Genomic DNA, 19,864 nt, shown 5'->3' on the forward strand with positions numbered 1-19,864 from the left:
GACATATATGTGGAGCAAATATTTTCATATTCATTTTTATAAATTAAAAATTATAACATATGTATGCCTGCAAATCTAAAACTATTTGCGGGCTTACTATTTCTTAACAATTAACGCAAACTGTAATTGATATTAATACTCTTTAGAATATATAAAGGGTATATTAAGCATTATATATATATATATATATATATATTCTTAAGTATCATAGTATTTACTTTAATTCTTTATATAGATGTCAAAGAAAGGAGTATAAAAGGGATATTTATGATGCAGAACATTATGTTTTTTGTATATATCTTCGTCATCGGTCTTATCGTTTGTGCACACATCCACACCCACACCCACGCCCACACACACCGCGTCGGAGAAGAGCTTCTGCTATGAGCGTCTGCTTCTTCTCCACCACCCCTCACCGGGTCACCTCCACCACCGCGGCCTCATCTTTTTCCCGACCGCTTCACTGCCAAACCTACCCTTCCTTCCACCACTGTGGCTTCGGCCACCATTTCCGATACCACGTTCCTCCCGTAAAGTTCTTATCGACCCCATGGATGAGCCGAGTCCGCCTAATCGGAGTCCTCAAGGAATCCAGCGAGGTGGAGACTGATGATCGCCAGAGAGCTCCAGCATCAGATCAAGAAGAACTGGAAGAAGCCGCCGATGGGGTCGTTGCCAACGGCGTCGTGGCGGAGACGAGCAAGGAAGGGTCGGATTTGGTTCGAAAGGTTCCCGTCAGGAGCAAGAGAAAGATTGATGAGGAGGAGGACGGGTACGATAGGTACACCCTGCGTAACGGGAGGGAGGTGTGTATTCAATCCTCCTTTTACTTGTTGTTCTCGTTGGTGTTTGAATTCCGAAGAATTTGTTTGATCTTATGATAGATTGGGAGAGCGTAAGTCTTACTGATTATCAAAGAAATCATTTGGGCTGTTCTATTAATTCACATAGTGCTTGCGACGCCCCTTTTCTGTGTAGTTCAATACTCGGTCATGCACATCACAGTACCTTGTTCCTGTATTTGTTCATCTCCTATTTGTTCCTTCTTAGTTGGGTTATTTATCACCCGATGTAACTGAGATGCCCAAGAAATCCTATTACTAGGTCGTTTTTAGGATTTGACTTTAGGTCGTACACATTCAAATGTAAAATCCACAGAAAATTTATATGTATACAAATGACTAGTTTCTTCATTTTTCTGCAAGGAAAGACTTCTAGTCTCTAAACTGATACGCTTGATATTGTTTATAAAGTGAATTAACAAAATGGAGAAGTTAGAATGGAATTTAGGCTTCGAGAGTTACATATTTGGGCAACATACAATTAGAATTTGAAGTTCACATCTCAAATAAGCATACCTCCACCTTTCGGACTAGAATCAATGGGTCGATATCTTTCAAACTTATAGGTTCTTCAAAATTTTAATTTATATGTTGCAAAGTTTGTAAAAGACTGTAATTAATTCCAATGATGGCCGTGCCATCCTAAATGGTATGAAATGGCAGTACGGACCAGTCCGGGCGTGGACCGATATGCAGACTGACCCGTTTTGAGTGGTCCATCCCATTTTATTGACATAATAAGTGAACTGTTGGTGTCTCTGCATCTTGTTGAAGGATTTACCTGGAAGAAAAGACTAATGGAAAATCATTTTTCATGTTTTCTGGAGCCAACCTGTGGATTTACTTGTACGAGTGTGGATGCTGTTTGCGTGATACACAGCATTTTTGTTTTCTGTTATATGTTTCCTTTAGAATTTACAGGAGCTTGCAAGCAGCATTTCTTTGTTGCTTGCATTACAGCAAGTATCTATTATAGTCATAGCAACCATGTTTGAGCATTTGGTAATTTAGAATATTGATGAGTTCTAAAGATTTATTGATACATTTAATTGTTTCTTGCATTGCATATTTAGGCTTCCGGGCGAAACAAATGGATATACATGTGGTAATTAGAATGTTAATGAGTTTTGAATATTTAATAAGACATTTTATTTTTTCTTGCATTACACATTTCGGCTTACAAGTGAAATGAATGGAACTGATAAATCCACAGAAAGGAGTAATATCATGAGTGGATCATTCACTCATGAATTAACTTCAACAATAAACATGCATATCATTAATCTACAGGAGGAAGCCGAAACTAAGGTTCTAGTATTTATACATATTTATAACTTGATGGTTTTCTACTTGTCATCTAATCTCATTCTTTTTTAGTCTTCCCTGATTTGAAAATTTTGTACATGACTTTAATAATTGTTGTCTCTGTGTTGAGGTAGCATGTGTATTCTGATGCTTAGTAGAAATTGTGCTTGTGCTATGCAAAGCATCCATTTTATCTCAAGGAAGAATATACAAGAAAAATATGAGATGTCCTTGGTTATTCAGCACTATAGGCCTGAATGAATGTCATGCTGTTCATACCTTTAGGCCTATGGTTGCGATATTTTGGAGGAGCTTTATGAAAATGAGAATATATATGTGCACACATATATGTTTGTTTATATATTTAAGACAAACACAATGGTCAGTGTAGAGCAAAAATATGAACCCACAGGAGTGAAGTGGCGGACACTTTCCATAAGAAAGTGCATTTTTTTTCTTTTTGGAATAAAATGAATAACAAGACAGAACAGACTCCATAACATGGTTCTAGCTCTGTCAGCTGGAAGTTTGCTTCTTGTCGAAAAAATATCAAGAACTTAACACTGAATTAAGTCTTGCTATGTAAATGAAATAGCTTGTCAGGACCAGTTGACTAGGGCTGGGTCATGATGTTTATCTGGTGTACCTAATTAAGTTTGTTTGGCATGATTGCTACTTATTGTAATATAAATTATAAACCCTCCTATCAGGAGCATCTATGATTATGTCCAGAAAGAACTTATAGGACAGAGGGGGTGAAGCGTGGGGGAGGTGGAAGTTATGGTAGGGATGCAACAGTCAGATAATAGGAGGAACAGTTAGATCACATGACCTTAAAGATACTAATTGCTTTTGTCAACTCAAACATCTTTACATAGCAAACAAACAACTGAACTTTGCCTCTATATACATAGCTTGAGAAACAAAAGAAAAGAAACTATCAAGAATAAAGAGATCTATTGCTTTGTCATAGATCATCGAATCACTTCTAGAGATCTATTCCTTTTTTTAGCTGATCTGATCTGTCACAGTATCCCAGAAAATCTGATATTAATTCTAGAGTATTCTACAACAACAACAATAACAAGTAGTAGTGCTTCAACTATTTGGGGTTGGCTACATAGGTCTTTTCACACCTTGAGCTTTGTACAAGGCAATCCCCTTGGTCACATAGGAGCATTCAAAGTTTCTATTTATAATTTTCTGATAAAGCATTCTTAGATCTCCCTTTATATATCCTTGGACTACTAATATAGATTGTCTCACCTCGGCTAACCATAAAACCTGTATGGCTCCTTATGATTCCTCATAATTTTGTTTTGTATTGGGGCTATATCTAATTGTTCCTGAATGAGAATATTTTATATTTTATTTTTTCTGGTAATTTCACATATCCATCTTAATATTCTCATTTTCTCGACATGAAATTTTTGTACATGTTGTTTCTTGATTGCCAACACTTGGATTCATAAAGCGTACTAGCCTAACAATTATTTTATAATTTTTTTTAATCTAAGAAATGTGACAATCATAGAACAATATTATTAAAAGCGCTAGGTGCTAAAATGCGTCAAGGTCCTAAAACGCTCGAGACGCTAGGCACTTGCTCGAGCGAAACGAAACGCTCTAAAATATAAAAATATAAAAATATAAAATATAATTGATAAATATGATTATATAAATAAAATATGATATTAAATTAAAAATATTTAAAGTGCCAAGCTACATTATCCATCTTCTAATAACAAAAATATCAAAAGACTCTAAACAATGAAGTTCTATATCAAATTCAATCATCATCATATGCAACATCGTCATTTTCAAACTTATCATCATATTTCTCTTCCTCTTGTCCATTTTTATTGAAATAAGTTTTCTCCTCTTCAACAATGACAGGAGATGAACTTGAGGCTTTTGTACTCATTTTTCTCTTTATCATCTGTCTTGTATGTTTGTAATTCTCTAACACCTGAGATGTAGCCATAATAGTAGTGCTAAATAGGGTGAGCATAGGAGTCACCAATAGTGGAACGTGGGGAAGGAATTACTGACGGTGGAACGTGAGGTTGGGAGAGAGTGGCAATGACGGAAGAACCTTTGGACGATGACAGATGAATCTATAGACGATGGTAACAACAACGATAGAGGGAGCACATGCATCAGCAGCGGAGGTGGGGAGCACAGGCATCGACGACAGCTGCCTTTGACGGACTAAAGGTGAGTCGCGACGACGAAATAAGGTTCGGGGGTTTCTCATGGGGGGATTTACTGTAATGTTTAATTGGTTCAATTAAACCAACTAGGTAATATTCAATCAAACCAGAGTTGACCATCTGGTTCGATTGCTCACCTTCAATCGGGCGCTCGCTCGATGTGCCTGATGCTTGGGTTCAAGCAAGTTCCTAGGCAATGCTTCACTAAAGCGTGTTGTTCGGCTTCTGTGTAAGGCGCTTGTGCCTCGCTTTGCTCGAGCGCCTAAGCGGGCACTCGAGTGCCTTTTGAAATCAATGTCATTGAAAACTTTGACACTCCTCTTCACTTTAACTTTTATCTTTTACTCTACGATCGATGTTTATATTAATCTTTCTATCTTGTTGTTTAATATATCCAAGATACCTGAAATATTTACTTATAGAATTTTCTTATTCATTAATTACATCCTTTATTCTTCTTTTAGTATTACTAAGATTACATCTCATGTATTTAGTGATAGTGTTACTTAATTACATTTCATATTTTGAGTCTTAGTGTTAATTTAAAACTTTTAGTTTTTATGGTTTGTCTACTTCCGTAAGTTCAAAATTGATTTAATTTAAACTCTCATTACTTAAAATAATATCATTATGGCTAGTAAGTTCATCCTTTAGTGATGTAAAAAGATAAGGATTTCAAGTTGACCCTTCTAGAGTATTCCATTGAGAATGAATTACTTGCTGATATGTCAGGTTACTAACAAAAATGTGGCCAGATAACTCTCTTTAAATGTCAGCTATCATATTTATGCACATCCATATAGATTGCTTTCTGGTTTTCAATTTGAAAGAGTACTACAAACCAAGGTATGCAATACTGTACCGTATCGGTGTTTCGAGGTTGGCTTGGTACGGTACGGTACCGGTGTATCGAGCGGTACACCGGGGCGTACCGAACAAATTTATATATTTTCTTCATTACTGTAGCACTACTACAGTGTAATACTGTAGCGGTATTGAGCGGTCCGCGTACTGGTATGCCGTCGGACTGGTACGTACCGCCCGTACCTGGCAGTACCATTCTGTCACGGACAAACTTCTAAACAGGATGTTTGATGTAATGCTTATGTATGTCCGTGTCTTTTGGTATATTCATTCTTTGCCTAGCATGTAGAGGGACAGCCGAAGGCTTAATAGTCCCATTTTAGTTGGGTTTGGTGGCCGCTTTAGCCTTGTAAATAAAGGTTGTGTCATGTGGACACTTGTGAGAGATTTTCGGTCTGTAGTGGACCATTTTGACCCTTTGTTGTCCAACTGTTCAAAGCTTGTAAAATTTGTTTGTAATTTGTATCGTCTATGAAGTGTTTCCTGGAATGTTTGCTTGTGGATCCCGAGTGAGGCGTTCTCTCTAACCCGTTTTCTCTTTCGTAGGTCCTAAGGGACCATGGGAGGCTTCGGGGAGGCTAACTTTTGCGGACGGACATGCAAGAGTGCCGCACGACTTAGGCAAAACCAGTTAAGTCCGTGACAGATGGTATCAGAGTGGGACAAGCACTCATAGAAACACTTGGCATGCAAACGTGGGGGACCTAGCGAGGCTACGTTGAGGGCAGTCAGCACACGCGCGACCGTTTGGGGAAAAAATGGGCATGAAGATGTAGGGAAAATGAGTCGCTCGGAGGAGCGGGCATCTGAGATTGGCATTCAGAGGAATGGCCAACCCTTCGCACAAGAGGCACCACGAGAACAGGCAAGCTTGGAAGAATGCGGAGCGCACAAAGGTTGGGATGGCTGAGTTTGAGCTACGGTTGGACGTTGACAACTATACTTGATGGTGCTCAAGGCAAGCGAGGCGCTTGGTAAAGGATGAGACCATGCACGGTAGAATGAGTTGCTCAGCGATCGAAAGAGTTGTGCAAAGCTTACCGAGGTGAGGGGAATTGCTAATTCGAAGAATTCGGTACTCATGCATAGGCTTGTATGCGGATGATGGAATGTTCGCGGTCATCCTAAGGCGACCGAAACTCGACGCCATGGAGCATTGAAACTTTCTTTTCGGCATGTGAAGGATATGTCCGTAGGAGGCTGAAGTGTGCAACAAGTTCAGTATGTTGCTAGGCCTTGAGTGGTGCAGTGGGGGTTGTATTGACGTGGAGTCGCAATCTAGCAAGTGCGTTTGCAGGAGGCAGAACAATGCACAGTTTGTTCAGCAAATCGGAGTAGTCCAAGGGGATAGTAGTCTCCGAAATGAAGAGAGATGTTGCTCCAACAGGACAGTTATCCAGGAGGGATAAGTCCCGGCTCTCCAGAGGGAGAATCATATGGGACGGATCGCACATGTTGAGGAGTACCTCAACAAACAACAACTCCACGAAGCTCAATGGATCGAGCAAGCGGCGAGGAGTCATCGCTTGATCTCGCTTGAGAGAATGCATTGGTGGATGCATTGCGTGATCAAGTGGGGGACCGACCCAAAGCAACACAAAGGTAGGCACACTTGGAGTCGATGTGAAGATTGGACTCAAGGGAGGGCTGACCCGTAGAATGGTGGGCACGAGGGCCATCATCAACTCAATGCAAAACGAGGAGCGGAGTAACTTGGGTGTAACTTGGCGAAGTACCCAAGCCGTATGAAGGGAGCCAGCATAGAAGATGGAACATGGAGCGGAGACACAGTGCTTTCCTTGGACAGAGGTCAAGGACATGAACTCTTGCAGAGGTAAGAGCAGGATCATGTTGTTTCATGGGTCCTTCATTCTGTTGGAGCAGACTCATCTTGTATGGTGCCAAAGACGAAGGGAGCTTCTGGGCACATGTACCTTATCTCGGAGAAGCATTTGATGGAGGAACTAAGGCGACTCAACTTGCGGAAGCGAAGTTGGGTTCAGAATGCCTTGACACGGGGCAAGAGGACGCGGAGGCGGGTACTCTTGAAGAATATGCCACAGTGTTGCCAGTCAAGTTGCTAGGTAGGAAGCGGTGCGCAGTGAAGATTGTGTTGGTAGGGGTAGAGGCCCAGGATCCAGATAATGGTGCACCATTTTCAGCGAAGTCGGTGGACTTCGGGAGCTACTAGGCGATGGACTGTCCTAGAGTGGTGCTTCATTTAGGTGTGACCCAAGAGTGGGTGGATGAAGGTCGATTGCCAAAGGAGCGAACAAAATCGAAGGTGGAAGAGACCCTGCGATGTATTGGCAGAGGCCACATATGGAGGGATCACAATTCGAGTTCATCCCACAAGGATCAGAATGCAATAGAGATGTTACCAGGAGGCGACATGGTGCAGCGGATCGTGGTGGAACAGTTCGTGGCAATGCGATACACACGACATTATCCCGTGAGGGACTAGATCATATGGAGGTATGATCGAGAGCTACTGGAAGCTCCACTTCGGTGAACAACACGACGGCAAGAAGGGCTATGGATTCAAGGAGTGAAGGCCATGGTACCGTAGAGGCGGGTCTTCCGTGCGTGTACCGAATTTTGCATCGGATGAAAGCCTTGGTCATCAGCATATGAGGGCTGTGTTCCACCAAGGAAAACGTTTGAATGCAAGTACCAGTGAGTCCCATGGGAGGGACTTGATCATGCAGAGGTATGATCAAAGCAGCTGGAGAGTTGGATTGCTCCAGAGCCCATATACGCTTAAGGGAGCTCGACAAGTCAGAGAACAAGGTCGAGTAAGCGAACGTTACTACCAAGGAAGCTAAGCAGAACAGAATCGGTGCAAATCCTACAACGTGATGGTAGAGGCCATGCATGGGAGTTGCAGTCTGTCTTTCCATCGACCAAAGGGAGTTGCTTGGAGAACACAGAGGTGTTGAAGCAAGGGGTCGAAAGGGGCGAGGAAGCGACGACGAGTCCAGAGGGACTTAGCTACTCAAAATCAAGCATTAGTTAGAATGGAGGTGGACTCGGAGGAGTGCCACAGAGACATATCTACTGATCGTGAAGAAAAGGGATGCAGATGCGAGGCGACGGATAGTAGGGCCATGGGCATGACAGCGCTATGGTACCGCAGAGGCGGGACTTCCGTGAAAGTCATTGATCCCTTGCTCTCATGGAGGGAGAGCGCATGGTCATGAAAGGGGCTGAGAAGGTGGAGCATGCAGAGGCAAACTCCAAGTACCGAGACAAGGCTGAAGGGTAGAGGCCAAGGAACTTCGTAAGACCGGTGTCAACGAGCTTCTCATCAAGATAGCCAAAAGTGAAGGACTTCGGGTCATACAAGAGTGCACGACCAAGGAACGAAGCAGGCCGTACGCGGTGCTGTACCTTTGCTACTCAGTGGAGTAGGTGGCAGGGTTGATGGAGAAGACGGTACAATCTCAGAGACGACCAAGTCTATTAGAGAATGTCTCCAAATTGGGGTGAAAACTTCCTGCATTCCAGAAGTTCGATGGCATTGAGAAGGTGAATCATAGTAACTAACTCAATGCAAGGAGTGCAAACACTTCAAGTGCTTCAGAAGTGTGAGCAAAGAGTAGGCGAAGGCTAGCAACCAGCTCGATGCATGGAGTACAACCTCGAGGAGGCGAGCGAAGTTGAGTAACCTTTGCCTTCTCAACTCTTAAGAGAATGGACGAAACCGAGTACCCCAATTCTCTTATTTATCCAGCAGAGGAGCTCTGCACAGGTTTAAAGACCCTTCGAAGATAATGGAAGACAATAGTTGTCAAATCCTCACCAACGGTGATAAGTGTTATTGTGAGTAGATTGTCCGCTTCATTTCCCAACGAAATGACAATCGAAAGCGGAAGTGATGCGAACCTACTTGAAAGTGACAACTAAGTGAAAGAAGAGTCAATGGGCAAATTTTGTGGAGGAAGGACCCAAAACTTCAGAAGTTTGTCAGACGATGCTCGTTAAAGCTCCAACAAGCATCCACCCAATTCAAGCAGCATGAGGCATTTGAGAGATTGACACATAGTAAGGATAGTCTTTTCCTTTATTTGGAGATCCGCAGGAACCAACAGGGATCAACACAACTCAGCCAACTCCACACTAGAGTCAAAGTCATTGGCGAGTTGAAGCAGCATGGCGGATCAAAGGTTCGACTACTCAAAAATAGCAGCGGAGAGCAGCTGGGAGCCAGGAGGCGCATTGCAGTTGGAGCAGAAGATTAAAGACTCAGTAAAGGCGAGGAGTTGCAGTGTCGGCAAAAGCTTCGACGAGGACGTCGAAGGAATAAGTGGGGGAGAATGTCACGGACAAACTTCTAAACAGGATGTTTAATGTAATGCTTATGTATGTCCGTGTCTTTTGGTATGTTCATTCTTTGCCTAACATGTAGAGGGACAGCCGAAGGCTTAATAGTCCAATTTTAGTTGGGTTTGGTGGTCGCTTTAGGCTTGTAAATAAAGGTTGTGTCATGTGGACATTTGTGAGAGATTTTCGGTCTGTAGTGGACCATTTTGACCCTTTGTTGTGCAACTGTTCAGAGCCTGTAAAGTCTGTTTGTAATTTGCATTGTCTATGAAGTGTTTCCTGGAATGTTTGCTTGTGGATCCCGAGTGAGGCTTTCTCTCTAACCCGTTTTCTCTTTCGTAGGTCCTAAGGGACCATGGGAGGCTTCGGGGAGGCTAACTTTTGTGGACGGATACGTAAGGGTGCCGCACGACTTAGGCAAAACCAGCTAAGTCCGTGACAATTCAGTACTGCATACCATGCTACAAACATCAACAAGCTCTTGTGAACTAGGTCTAATTACTTCATGGGAATCATTTGTTGTGTTGTGTGTTTCTGTACAAAAGAGAGGTAAGAAGATAATCTTGACTTGCAATCTAGATTTTGCTGGTTCTATTTGCAGATCAATCATCAATAAGGTTTTTACACTTTCTTCTTTGAACTTTTTTCCCCCCCCCCATTTTTGCACTTTTCTGGTAAAGTTTCTTGCCTAATTGCAGTCTGATATTTAACTTTCTTATTTTTTGTTATTTTAAATCTGAGAAATTATCATCTTAAGATTGTAGGTGTTTCAAGAAAAAGCGTACCTTGTTGGAGTTGAATGTAAAGGTACTGAAGATAACACATTCAGTATTGAGGAATCACTTCAAGAACTTGCACAATTAGCTGATACTGCTGGACTTTCAGTTGTTGGCTCTACTTATCAAAAGTAAGTTCCCTTCTCTTATGGAAACTGATTTAGTGGATAGTTCTTTGTATGCATTTATAAAGGCCCAAAATATATATGATTTTTTGATGTATATACTTAAAAAGATAATCTTGTTGAGGGCTTTTTAGCTGCCATGAAATCCCTTCTCTAACCTTACATGAGAAAAAGGAAACTTAGCTGCAATTGTTTCTGTTTAAAATGTACACCTAACTAGTTTCCTCACTTCTGATCCAGTCTCACACAATGTGTCATATATAGCTAATTGTACACCTTTGTGTATTTGTCTCCCTTTGAGATTTATAAAATGATTCTTGTATGTCTCCACAGCAACAGTATGTGAAAACACGACTAGCCACAGCCATCTGCTTTCTAAAAACTTTGTTTTAAGGAATTTCTGAGTGGTTATTTCAAGCACTTTGATTCATGGTTGCTTTCCATCTGGTCAATTTAATATTAGTTTTTTTTGGTGTTCTTTAATTGTTAACAATGCTTTGAACCTGGGGCTGAGTCGGGGAAATTAAAACAAAAAGGCAGAACCTTAAGAAGGTCTAAACGGATTATTAAATGTTAACTTTTTTGTGGTGTTAATGTTCTCTCTGGGTAATGATTTTCTATCATGTTCTAGAAGGATTAGTGGCCAGATGACACTTCCATTATTAACTTTTTCCCTTGTGTCTTCTACTTTTTCTTTAGTGCAGTTGCTAATGCATCCAAAATTCAAAGATCTCTGGATTCTCCTCCACTTTGGTCATTGCAAATTATTGCTTTTTGTATGAATATTTTAAAGGGCCAGCTTTAGCACCATGGTAAAGTTTCTACTTTGCTTTCTGGTGTAGAGTATTCGAGTAATAGCCTCTTTTACTTATAGGGCCAATTCTGCCTGCATGAAGTCTCCCCAGACACTGAGTTGGCAGGTGCCTTGTTTTGGCTGCCCTTTTTTTTGTGTTTCTGAATTGCAGCAAGAGACAGTACAGTGCTATTTAATCTTTTGTGCAGTGGCTGTCCTTTTTTTGTATGGGTATCTCCAATCTGGCAATAGATATCATTCAACACTTTTTCTTTTTCTCTCTCGTTGTTGTGATGTATAGTCTAATGCATTCTTCTGCTATTTGCCTCAGCTATATAAAACGATGAGATATGGTCTCTTGGTAAATGAACTTTCTTGGTTTTTAGCTCCTATGATGTATGCTGTCTAGTTTTGACTTTCAGTTGTATTGCTTTGGTACTTCTGCTGTAATACTTAAGATTTACTTATGCACACTGATCCAAAGCTTTTGGTTAGGCTTGCTAATCCAAATCCGAGGACATATATTGGCTCTGGCAAGGTTGCTGAAATCAAGAGTGCAATTCATGCCCTTGATGTTGAAACTGTAATTTTTGATGATGAACTGTCAGCAGGGTAAGATTCTCATATATTTACTGTCACAAGGAAAATATGCATTTTAATCAGTTTAAAGCACAAACACATATCCATAATTCTGAAAGTAAAAACATGTATTCTGTTTATGTCATTCCAATATGATTAAAAATGCAAGACTATTAAAAGCTTCTATGTTAATCTCCGTCAACTGAGTTTGGTAGCACGTGAGTATATTTGCACAAAGGTACATGCATAGCTGAGTCATGAGGACAGCTATATCTCATAAAATATTGTCTACGATCATTTAATAGGAAGCTAGTTGCTTAATTTCATGATCTTCCATTGTGTATGAAGAAAATTGCATTCTTGTCCCTTTGACTTTCTATGTGGTTTTAACTGCTGTTCTTTGATTTTTCACATACTTTATAATAGGGAACTATATCTTGGATACGATATGTTGGTATGGTGACGTACTATGACATGGCACCAATAAATATATAAAAGAGTTGATGTGCTGGTATGCTTTGGCAAGATATTGCATATTTGAAAACAATTGCACTAGTTTAGTATGGTCAATTTGGTGAGCACACCATGGTACTGAAATTCATGCTTTGCAATTAACAAAACCTGACAGAAAGCAAGTTGAAAGTCATGAAGTAATTCTTCTAAATTAAAAAATAATGCTTGGTGGAAATAAAATTGCTGAAGTTATATATCTATTTGATGACAATTATCACCAAGTTATAATAAAATAAGTTTTCTTGATCCTGAGAAAAGGATAATAGACAATTTTAGGATTAAAAATTGATAAAAATAAGAAAAAAATTATAAGAAAATGTAAACATAATTAAAACATATAAACAATTGACTGATTTGGAATTAAAACAAAACTATTATAAATACCAGAAAAATTGAAAAGTGAATAATTATATTTAGTATGAAAAGTTGAATAAGAACTTACTTAAATTATTAAAAATTTAGAGAAGAGTTACAAATTTGTGAAAATTGAATTTCTATAGTTTTTTTTCATAAGAAAATTTCATAGGTTTGCTGAAAATGTCACTATGCCTCAGTTTTGATGACATGCTTTGCAGAGTGGGAACAATTCAAATTATTTATTGCAATTGATATTCTTAATTAAAATAAATATTATAATAGGTAAAGGGAATGCAGAATATGTGTCAAATGGGAAAATATGTTCTTTTCATGGCATTTAATTATTTTGGAATGTCCTCTTTAAGAAGTGCAAATAAATATATATTAAAGTTGTTTTGATGGTACAATTTTGTTTTTAATATTTTGCCACTAGTTAAATTTTATGAATGTAAATCGGTCTTGAAACTCACCATTTTAGAGGAAGAGAAACTCATAGGTATTAGAAACGATGTGCTAATTTTTTCTTTCAATCCAGTATATCTAAGTTAAAGGTTAATATAAAGACCAATGCTGTCTGATGCTATCTATTAACCTGGTTAAATTTTGTTCATCATTAAAATTTGCTGATGATGTTTCTTTAATATAAAAGGGGCATTTTGACAAGTTTACAAGTATGACTGATTGTGTAGCGCATGACTAATATAAGAAATAAACACTCCAATGCAGATCTTCAAATAGCAGTCCTTCTTTGCCTTCTTTTGGTTCTTTTCTTTCTCATGTGTGCTTTTATTTCATATCATTCTGTAGACAAGAGTAGTACCAATGCATTTATTGTTCATAGTAGCTTTAATCCTGGTAACATTTGGAATCTTTACTTCCAGACAGCTACGCAATTTGGAGAACGCCGTTGGTGGGGATGTTCGGGTATGTGATCGAACTGCTCTCATTCTTGATATCTTCAACCAAAGGGCTGCAACTCATGAAGCAGCTTTACAGGCAAGTATATCCACTCAGCATTTTGATTCTGTTATTTTGGATCTCATGGGAATCAAAATAATGTACCAAAAATCAAGGTATGTAATACCGTATTATACCGGTGTTTCGAGGTTAGCTCGGTATGGTATGGTACCGTGTATCGAGCGGTACGACAGGGTGTACCGAGGGGTACGCCAGGGCGTACCGAACGGTACACCTAATTTAGGTGTAAAACCCTCCGAAGATACCTGAAAATAAAAAAAAAGTTAGGATAGGGTTTTTAAGTTAGAAATAAATATTATAATTGCATAAGTTTAGCAAAATCAATGTAAATTAGGTAAGAATAATATCACATATCTTTTTTGGGCTTTTAAGAATATCTTGTACAAGGTTCGTATTTCAGTCTATTACGGATTGTCCTTATGTAAATATTGAAATATCTACAGAAAAATCATTTGAATTGTTAGACTATTTTGTTACAATATAAATTCTAAAATTCAAATGAATTAAATAATTACATATGTAAATAAACCTGATTCCTGATTCTACCACCAAAACGAACGACGGGCCTTCACGGGTGGTGGATCGGGGTCCTCGATTCTATACATTTGCATATCAATATGATATATTTGTTGGACCCAATCATGAAATTGATCCTATGACATAGTGTATTGGTACACCGTCTGCCATTGATGCATCAATATGGTGCTGATCGTCATGAATCATATTCGTCACAAATCGTTTTTTTGTAGAGTTTAGGAGAACACAAATGTGAGAAAAAAAGAGTTTGAGATAGTTTAAAAGAGTATGAGAATGTAATGAAGTGAAATAGGGGAGAAGAAGGGTTTAAATACTATGAGAAAGGGCTCCAACGATCAATTTGGCCGTTGGAGCACTATAGCACTGTTACAGTGCGAATCGACTGTTACCGAGCGGTAACGGTTGATTTCGACCGTTACTGAGTTGTGCCGGGCGGTAACGGTCGAAATTTTGACCATTATTGCTCGATATTACCCCGTATCGTCCGATACGGGGCGCTTTTAAACGTTCTGCCCGGTAGCGGGCGGTCCGCATACCGGTATGCTATCGGACTGGTACGTACTGCCCGTACCGGGCGATACCATTCGAAATTGCATACCTTGCCAAAAATGCATCTATTAGTCATATTTACTGTGGAACATTTGTTCTCATGTTGCTCGTCTCATTTTGAGCCAGGAAACTAAAAGTATATATCTATGTGGATGCGATCCTAGAGATTGCAATAGTTAGTTCTCATGTAGTTCTTCTAAAGCAAATAATCAATCAGACAATTTTTAGTTTACGTGATTCAAGTTATAATATACAAGTGCTAGCATAAATCTTAAAGTTCTATTGAATAGAAGTTGCAAATTATCACAATAGCAGAAAAAAAAAGGGGGCATACTTAGTACACAATGCTCCCGCTAATGTGGGGTCTGGGGAGGGTCAATAAGCACATTTAAATATTTAAAAAGGTTATTTCTGTGACTCATGCCCCGGTCTCCCATGTTACAATGAAGTAACCTTACTATTGTACCAAGGTCCACCCTTATCACAATAGCAGGCAATGATATAGATAATTAAATTCCTTGGATATCAAGAGCAATTTTAACACCTCTTTGATTGTTACAGCATATCTCTTCAATTTAAGTCCTCAATAGTCTTGGAAATTTTGGTTTATCCTTTTTTCTTATAAAATGCTATATTTTGAAGCTTCTCCTCCAATTCTTAGTTTTAATTTTGGTTTAGTGAAGCTATTATTCTTGGGTCTTAATAGCTTGTGATATGCTAAACTCTTCCAAACCTCCATGAGAATTGAATCAAGTGCTACACTTTTATGATTAGGTTGTGGAAACTAGTTAAGATATGGATTAGAAAAATCGAGAAGAAGTTATACAACAATGGGATTGTTGGACATTGACTCAACAAACATATATGTATTTATTGTAAGGTAATTATTCCCAGCAGCTGGACATATCTTTTTGGTGAAATGACTTGTTCATGAACCTAAAACTGAAGTATCCTAATTGTCTTTTTTCCTTCACATTTATAATTCAAAATATCTTCTGTCTTCTATCTTTGGTGTGTGTACGAACAATCCTAAAACAATTACATACACAAAAATCGAATCTCAGATCCTGGATCCATATTGGTCCAGTGGAGTGGCATGGGTCCGGTACATACATGCGTATCGACACATGAACATGGAACAGAAAACCTAGGGTAATATTGTAAAACCCATGTCAACATGAACAAGAATTCCCTATGATTGTGTAGAGATTAGACCCCAATTAATTAAAGGGTAAAAAATTTGCAAGGATTTTAGAAAATGTGTTTTTTATTGATGTCCATTTTGCACAGAGGTTGGAAGCTAACTCTTCCTTTCCTTTGTTATTTCCACTTTTCCTGTGCTATGAGTGATCTGTTAAGGATTGCTGACATTAGTCTCAAATCTGTTGCTCCACATGCCTTCTATATATCTTGTAATCTTGAGCCAACCTTTGTAAGCCTGACATTGCTTTTTGATTCATGCTTTTGTGTTTCGTTCTTTATCTTTCATCGAATATTTGATGATGTTTGGGCTTCTTTATCATACTTAAGAGATAAAAATCTTATTTTTAGGTTGCTTTAGCGCAAATGGAGTACCAGCTTCCCAGGTTGACAAAAATGTGGACTCATCTTGAACGTCAGGCAGGTGGCAAGGTTAAGGGAATGGGAGAGAAACAAATTGAAGTGGACAAGCGTATCTTGCGTACTCAGGTCAGCTTTTGAGTTTCCTCACCTACATTTTTTTCCTTGTTGCAGAGAGTACTATAACTGTGGTTCAAGCAAGTTATATTGATGGAAGCAGTGCTGCATATAGGATTCTATAAGGTGAATGTGATGGCTTGAAGGGGCTTACAAGGCCATGCAAATATTGTTTTTTAGAATTTCCTGTGCCTTTTATTAGTGGCATGCAAATATTGACTGTCCTTCCTTCTCCCACAAAATCATTGCTATAGATAAAAACACCAATGGAACCTTTTTTTTTCTTTTTTCACTTTTAAAGCCCCCTCATTTGTCTAAGTTGACAATATCATACCTATTTTCCATATCTACAAACATTATTTTTAGATTTCTATTAAGGTCTTCCCATTTTTAAGTAATTTTTTTTTCTTGTTATGAACACAAATATTTAGGTCCTATTGTGTCCTCTTTTTTGTTATTATAACTTCTTTTGCTTGGTTAGGACCAAATGTTGTGGTAGAGCAATGCATCCTACTATACTGTAGATTGATGTTAATTTTACACTTTACTAATTCATTTGTGTAAAGATTTATCAATGCAGATTAGTGCTTTGAAAAAAGAGTTAGAGTCTGTTCGGCAACATCGGAAGCAATATCGTAATCGCCGCCTATCAGTACCTGTTCCTGTTGTGTCCCTGGTAAGAACCTATGATTACTGGTGATGCTAAACTTTCTGTAGAAGTAAATTGAAGAAAAAGTATTTAGGTTGGTTACACAAATGCTGGGAAAAGTACACTCTTGAATCGCCTGACCGGAGCTGATGTTCTTGCTGAGGATCAGCTTTTTGCTACACTAGATCCAACTACCAGAAGGGTCCAGGTAACATTTTGCAATTTAAGTGGTTAGTTCAAACTACGCTTCTCTAATTGAGTGAAGCTGCAGTTTGCTAGAGTTGAGGAAAACTGAACAAATGTTTACTACTTGAAGCATCTTAAGCAAAAAAACAAAAAAAAAGAGGTGTTTTTTGTAGTCATTGCAGGATTCTCTATAGAACATGTCATCTACCTGTTCAGGTCCACTCTTCAAAACAGAAAATAATGAAATTAATTGAAATAACACTTTCATAATTTCATTTAGATAAGATCCATATTACAAGGTAAATTGCATACTTGTTTTTTCCTTGCATGTCTTGCCTACACCTCGGTTAAAAATATCTTGTTTAATGCTGTTAAATCTTAGGATTTGATTCCTACTTCTTTGTGACTCTGCTACATAGACCATATGGGGGGCATTTCATTAGTTCTTTTCACCATGTATGTTCTGATGTCTTCTGTCTTGCTACCCTCATCTTTGCATCCACCACCTTTACAGCTAGCTGTTCAACACCTTAACTTAAGTAATCTAACAACTTCTGTGCTTTATTCTCTGCCACCCACCTCCCTGCCGCTTCACCACAGGGCATGTTTATCAACTCCCCAGACCACCGCTTTTCATTCGCACCTTTGCCATTAAAGATTTACACAAAAACGGTCTAATACTTTCTCATGCTATATAGTACAATAATGATATGATGTCCCAACTGTTTGGGGCTGGCTATATGGATCTTGGCTATGTTATATAGTCACACCACAAAATTGAAATGAGAAAAAGAAAGAAAATGTGTCACAGAAGGGAAGGTTTGTCCCAAGGATTATAATTTTGAATAATACCGCCCGTACCGGGCAGTACGTACCGATCCGTCAGCAGGCTGGTACATGGACCGTCCACTACTGAGCGATATTATATATATAATATATATATATATATATTATATAAATACGAGGCAATGTCACCTCTTTCTCCCCACAGGAAAAGGCGACGTCACATTGCCTCGGCAACGTTGCCGAAAAATTCTTTTTTACTTTTATTTATTTATAAATAAATAAATTATATATATATATATATATATATATATATATATATATATATATATATATATATATATATATATATATATATATATATATATATATATATATACTGAATGGTATATCGCTTGGTATACAGTACTGTACCATACCGAGCGAATGTCGAAACTCCGGTACGATACGATATTCCAATCCTTGGTTTTACCACTTTTCTGAGATGCAAAATCACAGATCATGGAGCTAGAACTTCCTGCATTTCTCAAATATTAAAGAAGTGAAAGAAAAGGGATTCACATTAAGGGTAAGTTGTCATTAGTGCATGAGATGAGTGGCTGATATGTGAAAATTTCATCAATGTACCTATGTGATACTTGTTCCCAAGAATACAATAACAAAATCGAAGCAGATAAGATCACCATGGAATTGGGAACCACGTGTATTTATTTGAGCTGTAAAAGTCATTTTATAGTCCAAGAAGAAATTTATGTTTTCCATGTCAGATGTTGACCCAAAGCTAGTACCTTAGATCCTGTATTTTGGGTTTACATTTTGATGTCCGTATTATTAGAGGAATTGAGGTATGCCTAATTAGATAATATAGTTCAAAGGATTTTCTGTTGCACAGGCTTTTAAATTTTGAAAAAAGATCAAATTTCTTCACTAAATAGTCCTAAATATAATGGGAGTGTCAGTTACAGCCACCGGTCTGATTGACCAGCTAACTGACTGTGCTCTGGCCCACTGTTTGGAATTTGTGTTGGGTAAATCCTTGTGATTTATGGGTTGATGAAAAATAGATTCTGGGATCTTTAGGATAATCATCATTCTACTAAACTACAGGCGTTGATTGCCATGAACTAGGTATGTGATTAGGCCAGACCCACTAGGATATTTATTTGAATTTGTCAAGCCTATGGATCCTCTTGATCCATACCTAGCATTTTGGGTTAAGTGCATGTTGATTATTGTCATCAGTTATCAAACTAGAATCTAGAGCTCATCAAGTTTTGTTAATAGATCCAAAATGAGTATCCATATTGGGTCAGATTTTGGTTTGGGTTTCAGGTTATAAGGTCCCGTTGACATCCCATATTGAATCTCTTCTGACTTGGAAAATTTTCTTTGGCATACAAAAATTTTTGTCCAAGTTAGTGTTAGTAATCTATAGGGACAATTCAGGGTCTAATCCTGGTTTTTACCCATACTTATGAAAACACCATCAAAATAAAAAACCCACCTGTTCTTTATCTTATGCTTAATATAGATACTTATGCATGTAAATTACATTCCTGCATTCAGATCGCTTCATGCAAATAAAACCAAACTAAATACCCCCTGCTACATTTTTGTTTAGTTAAAACATTTAAATATGTAAAGAACATCCTGCAGTTCCTGATGGCTATGAACTTAATATCCACTTTCTGTTTGAAATTTTGGGTCTTAAGTTTTAACCTTATCCAAATCGTTGATTGAGGGTATAGTATCAGTCATTTTTATTCTAAATCCCATACGTATTGGTACTTGGTTGCCACTTGAGGTGTAAGGTCT

General features: G+C 38.5%; 1 protein-coding gene across 6 annotated transcripts in view; it reads left to right on the top strand.

The window, feature by feature from the left end:
• Nucleotides 1-312: 312 nt before the first annotated feature.
• Nucleotides 313-19,864, top strand: part of LOC103974028 (uncharacterized) — a 35,950-nt gene continuing 16,398 nt past the window's right edge. For 3 of the 6 annotated variants that reach the window (XM_009388756.3, XM_009388757.3, XM_065117680.1), the window contains exons 1-7: nt 314-806; nt 10,312-10,454; nt 11,737-11,853; nt 13,572-13,686; nt 16,306-16,443; nt 17,012-17,107; nt 17,175-17,288. In XM_009388756.3, the coding sequence (XP_009387031.2) occupies nt 384-806; nt 10,312-10,454; nt 11,737-11,853; nt 13,572-13,686; nt 16,306-16,443; nt 17,012-17,107; nt 17,175-17,288 (1,146 nt within the window). In that variant the 5' untranslated portion in view covers nt 314-383. Of the gene's footprint in view, nt 807-10,311; nt 10,455-11,736; nt 11,854-13,571; nt 13,687-16,305; nt 16,444-17,011; nt 17,108-17,174; nt 17,289-19,864 lie in introns of all 6 variants that reach the window. The other 3 variants (XR_010488750.1, XR_010488751.1, XM_065117681.1) reach the window with 2 other exon arrangements.

This window comes from Musa acuminata, chromosome BXJ2-7 (genome assembly GCF_036884655.1).
Source record: "Musa acuminata AAA Group cultivar baxijiao chromosome BXJ2-7, Cavendish_Baxijiao_AAA, whole genome shotgun sequence".
Lineage (NCBI taxonomy): Eukaryota > Viridiplantae > Streptophyta > Magnoliopsida > Zingiberales > Musaceae > Musa > Musa acuminata.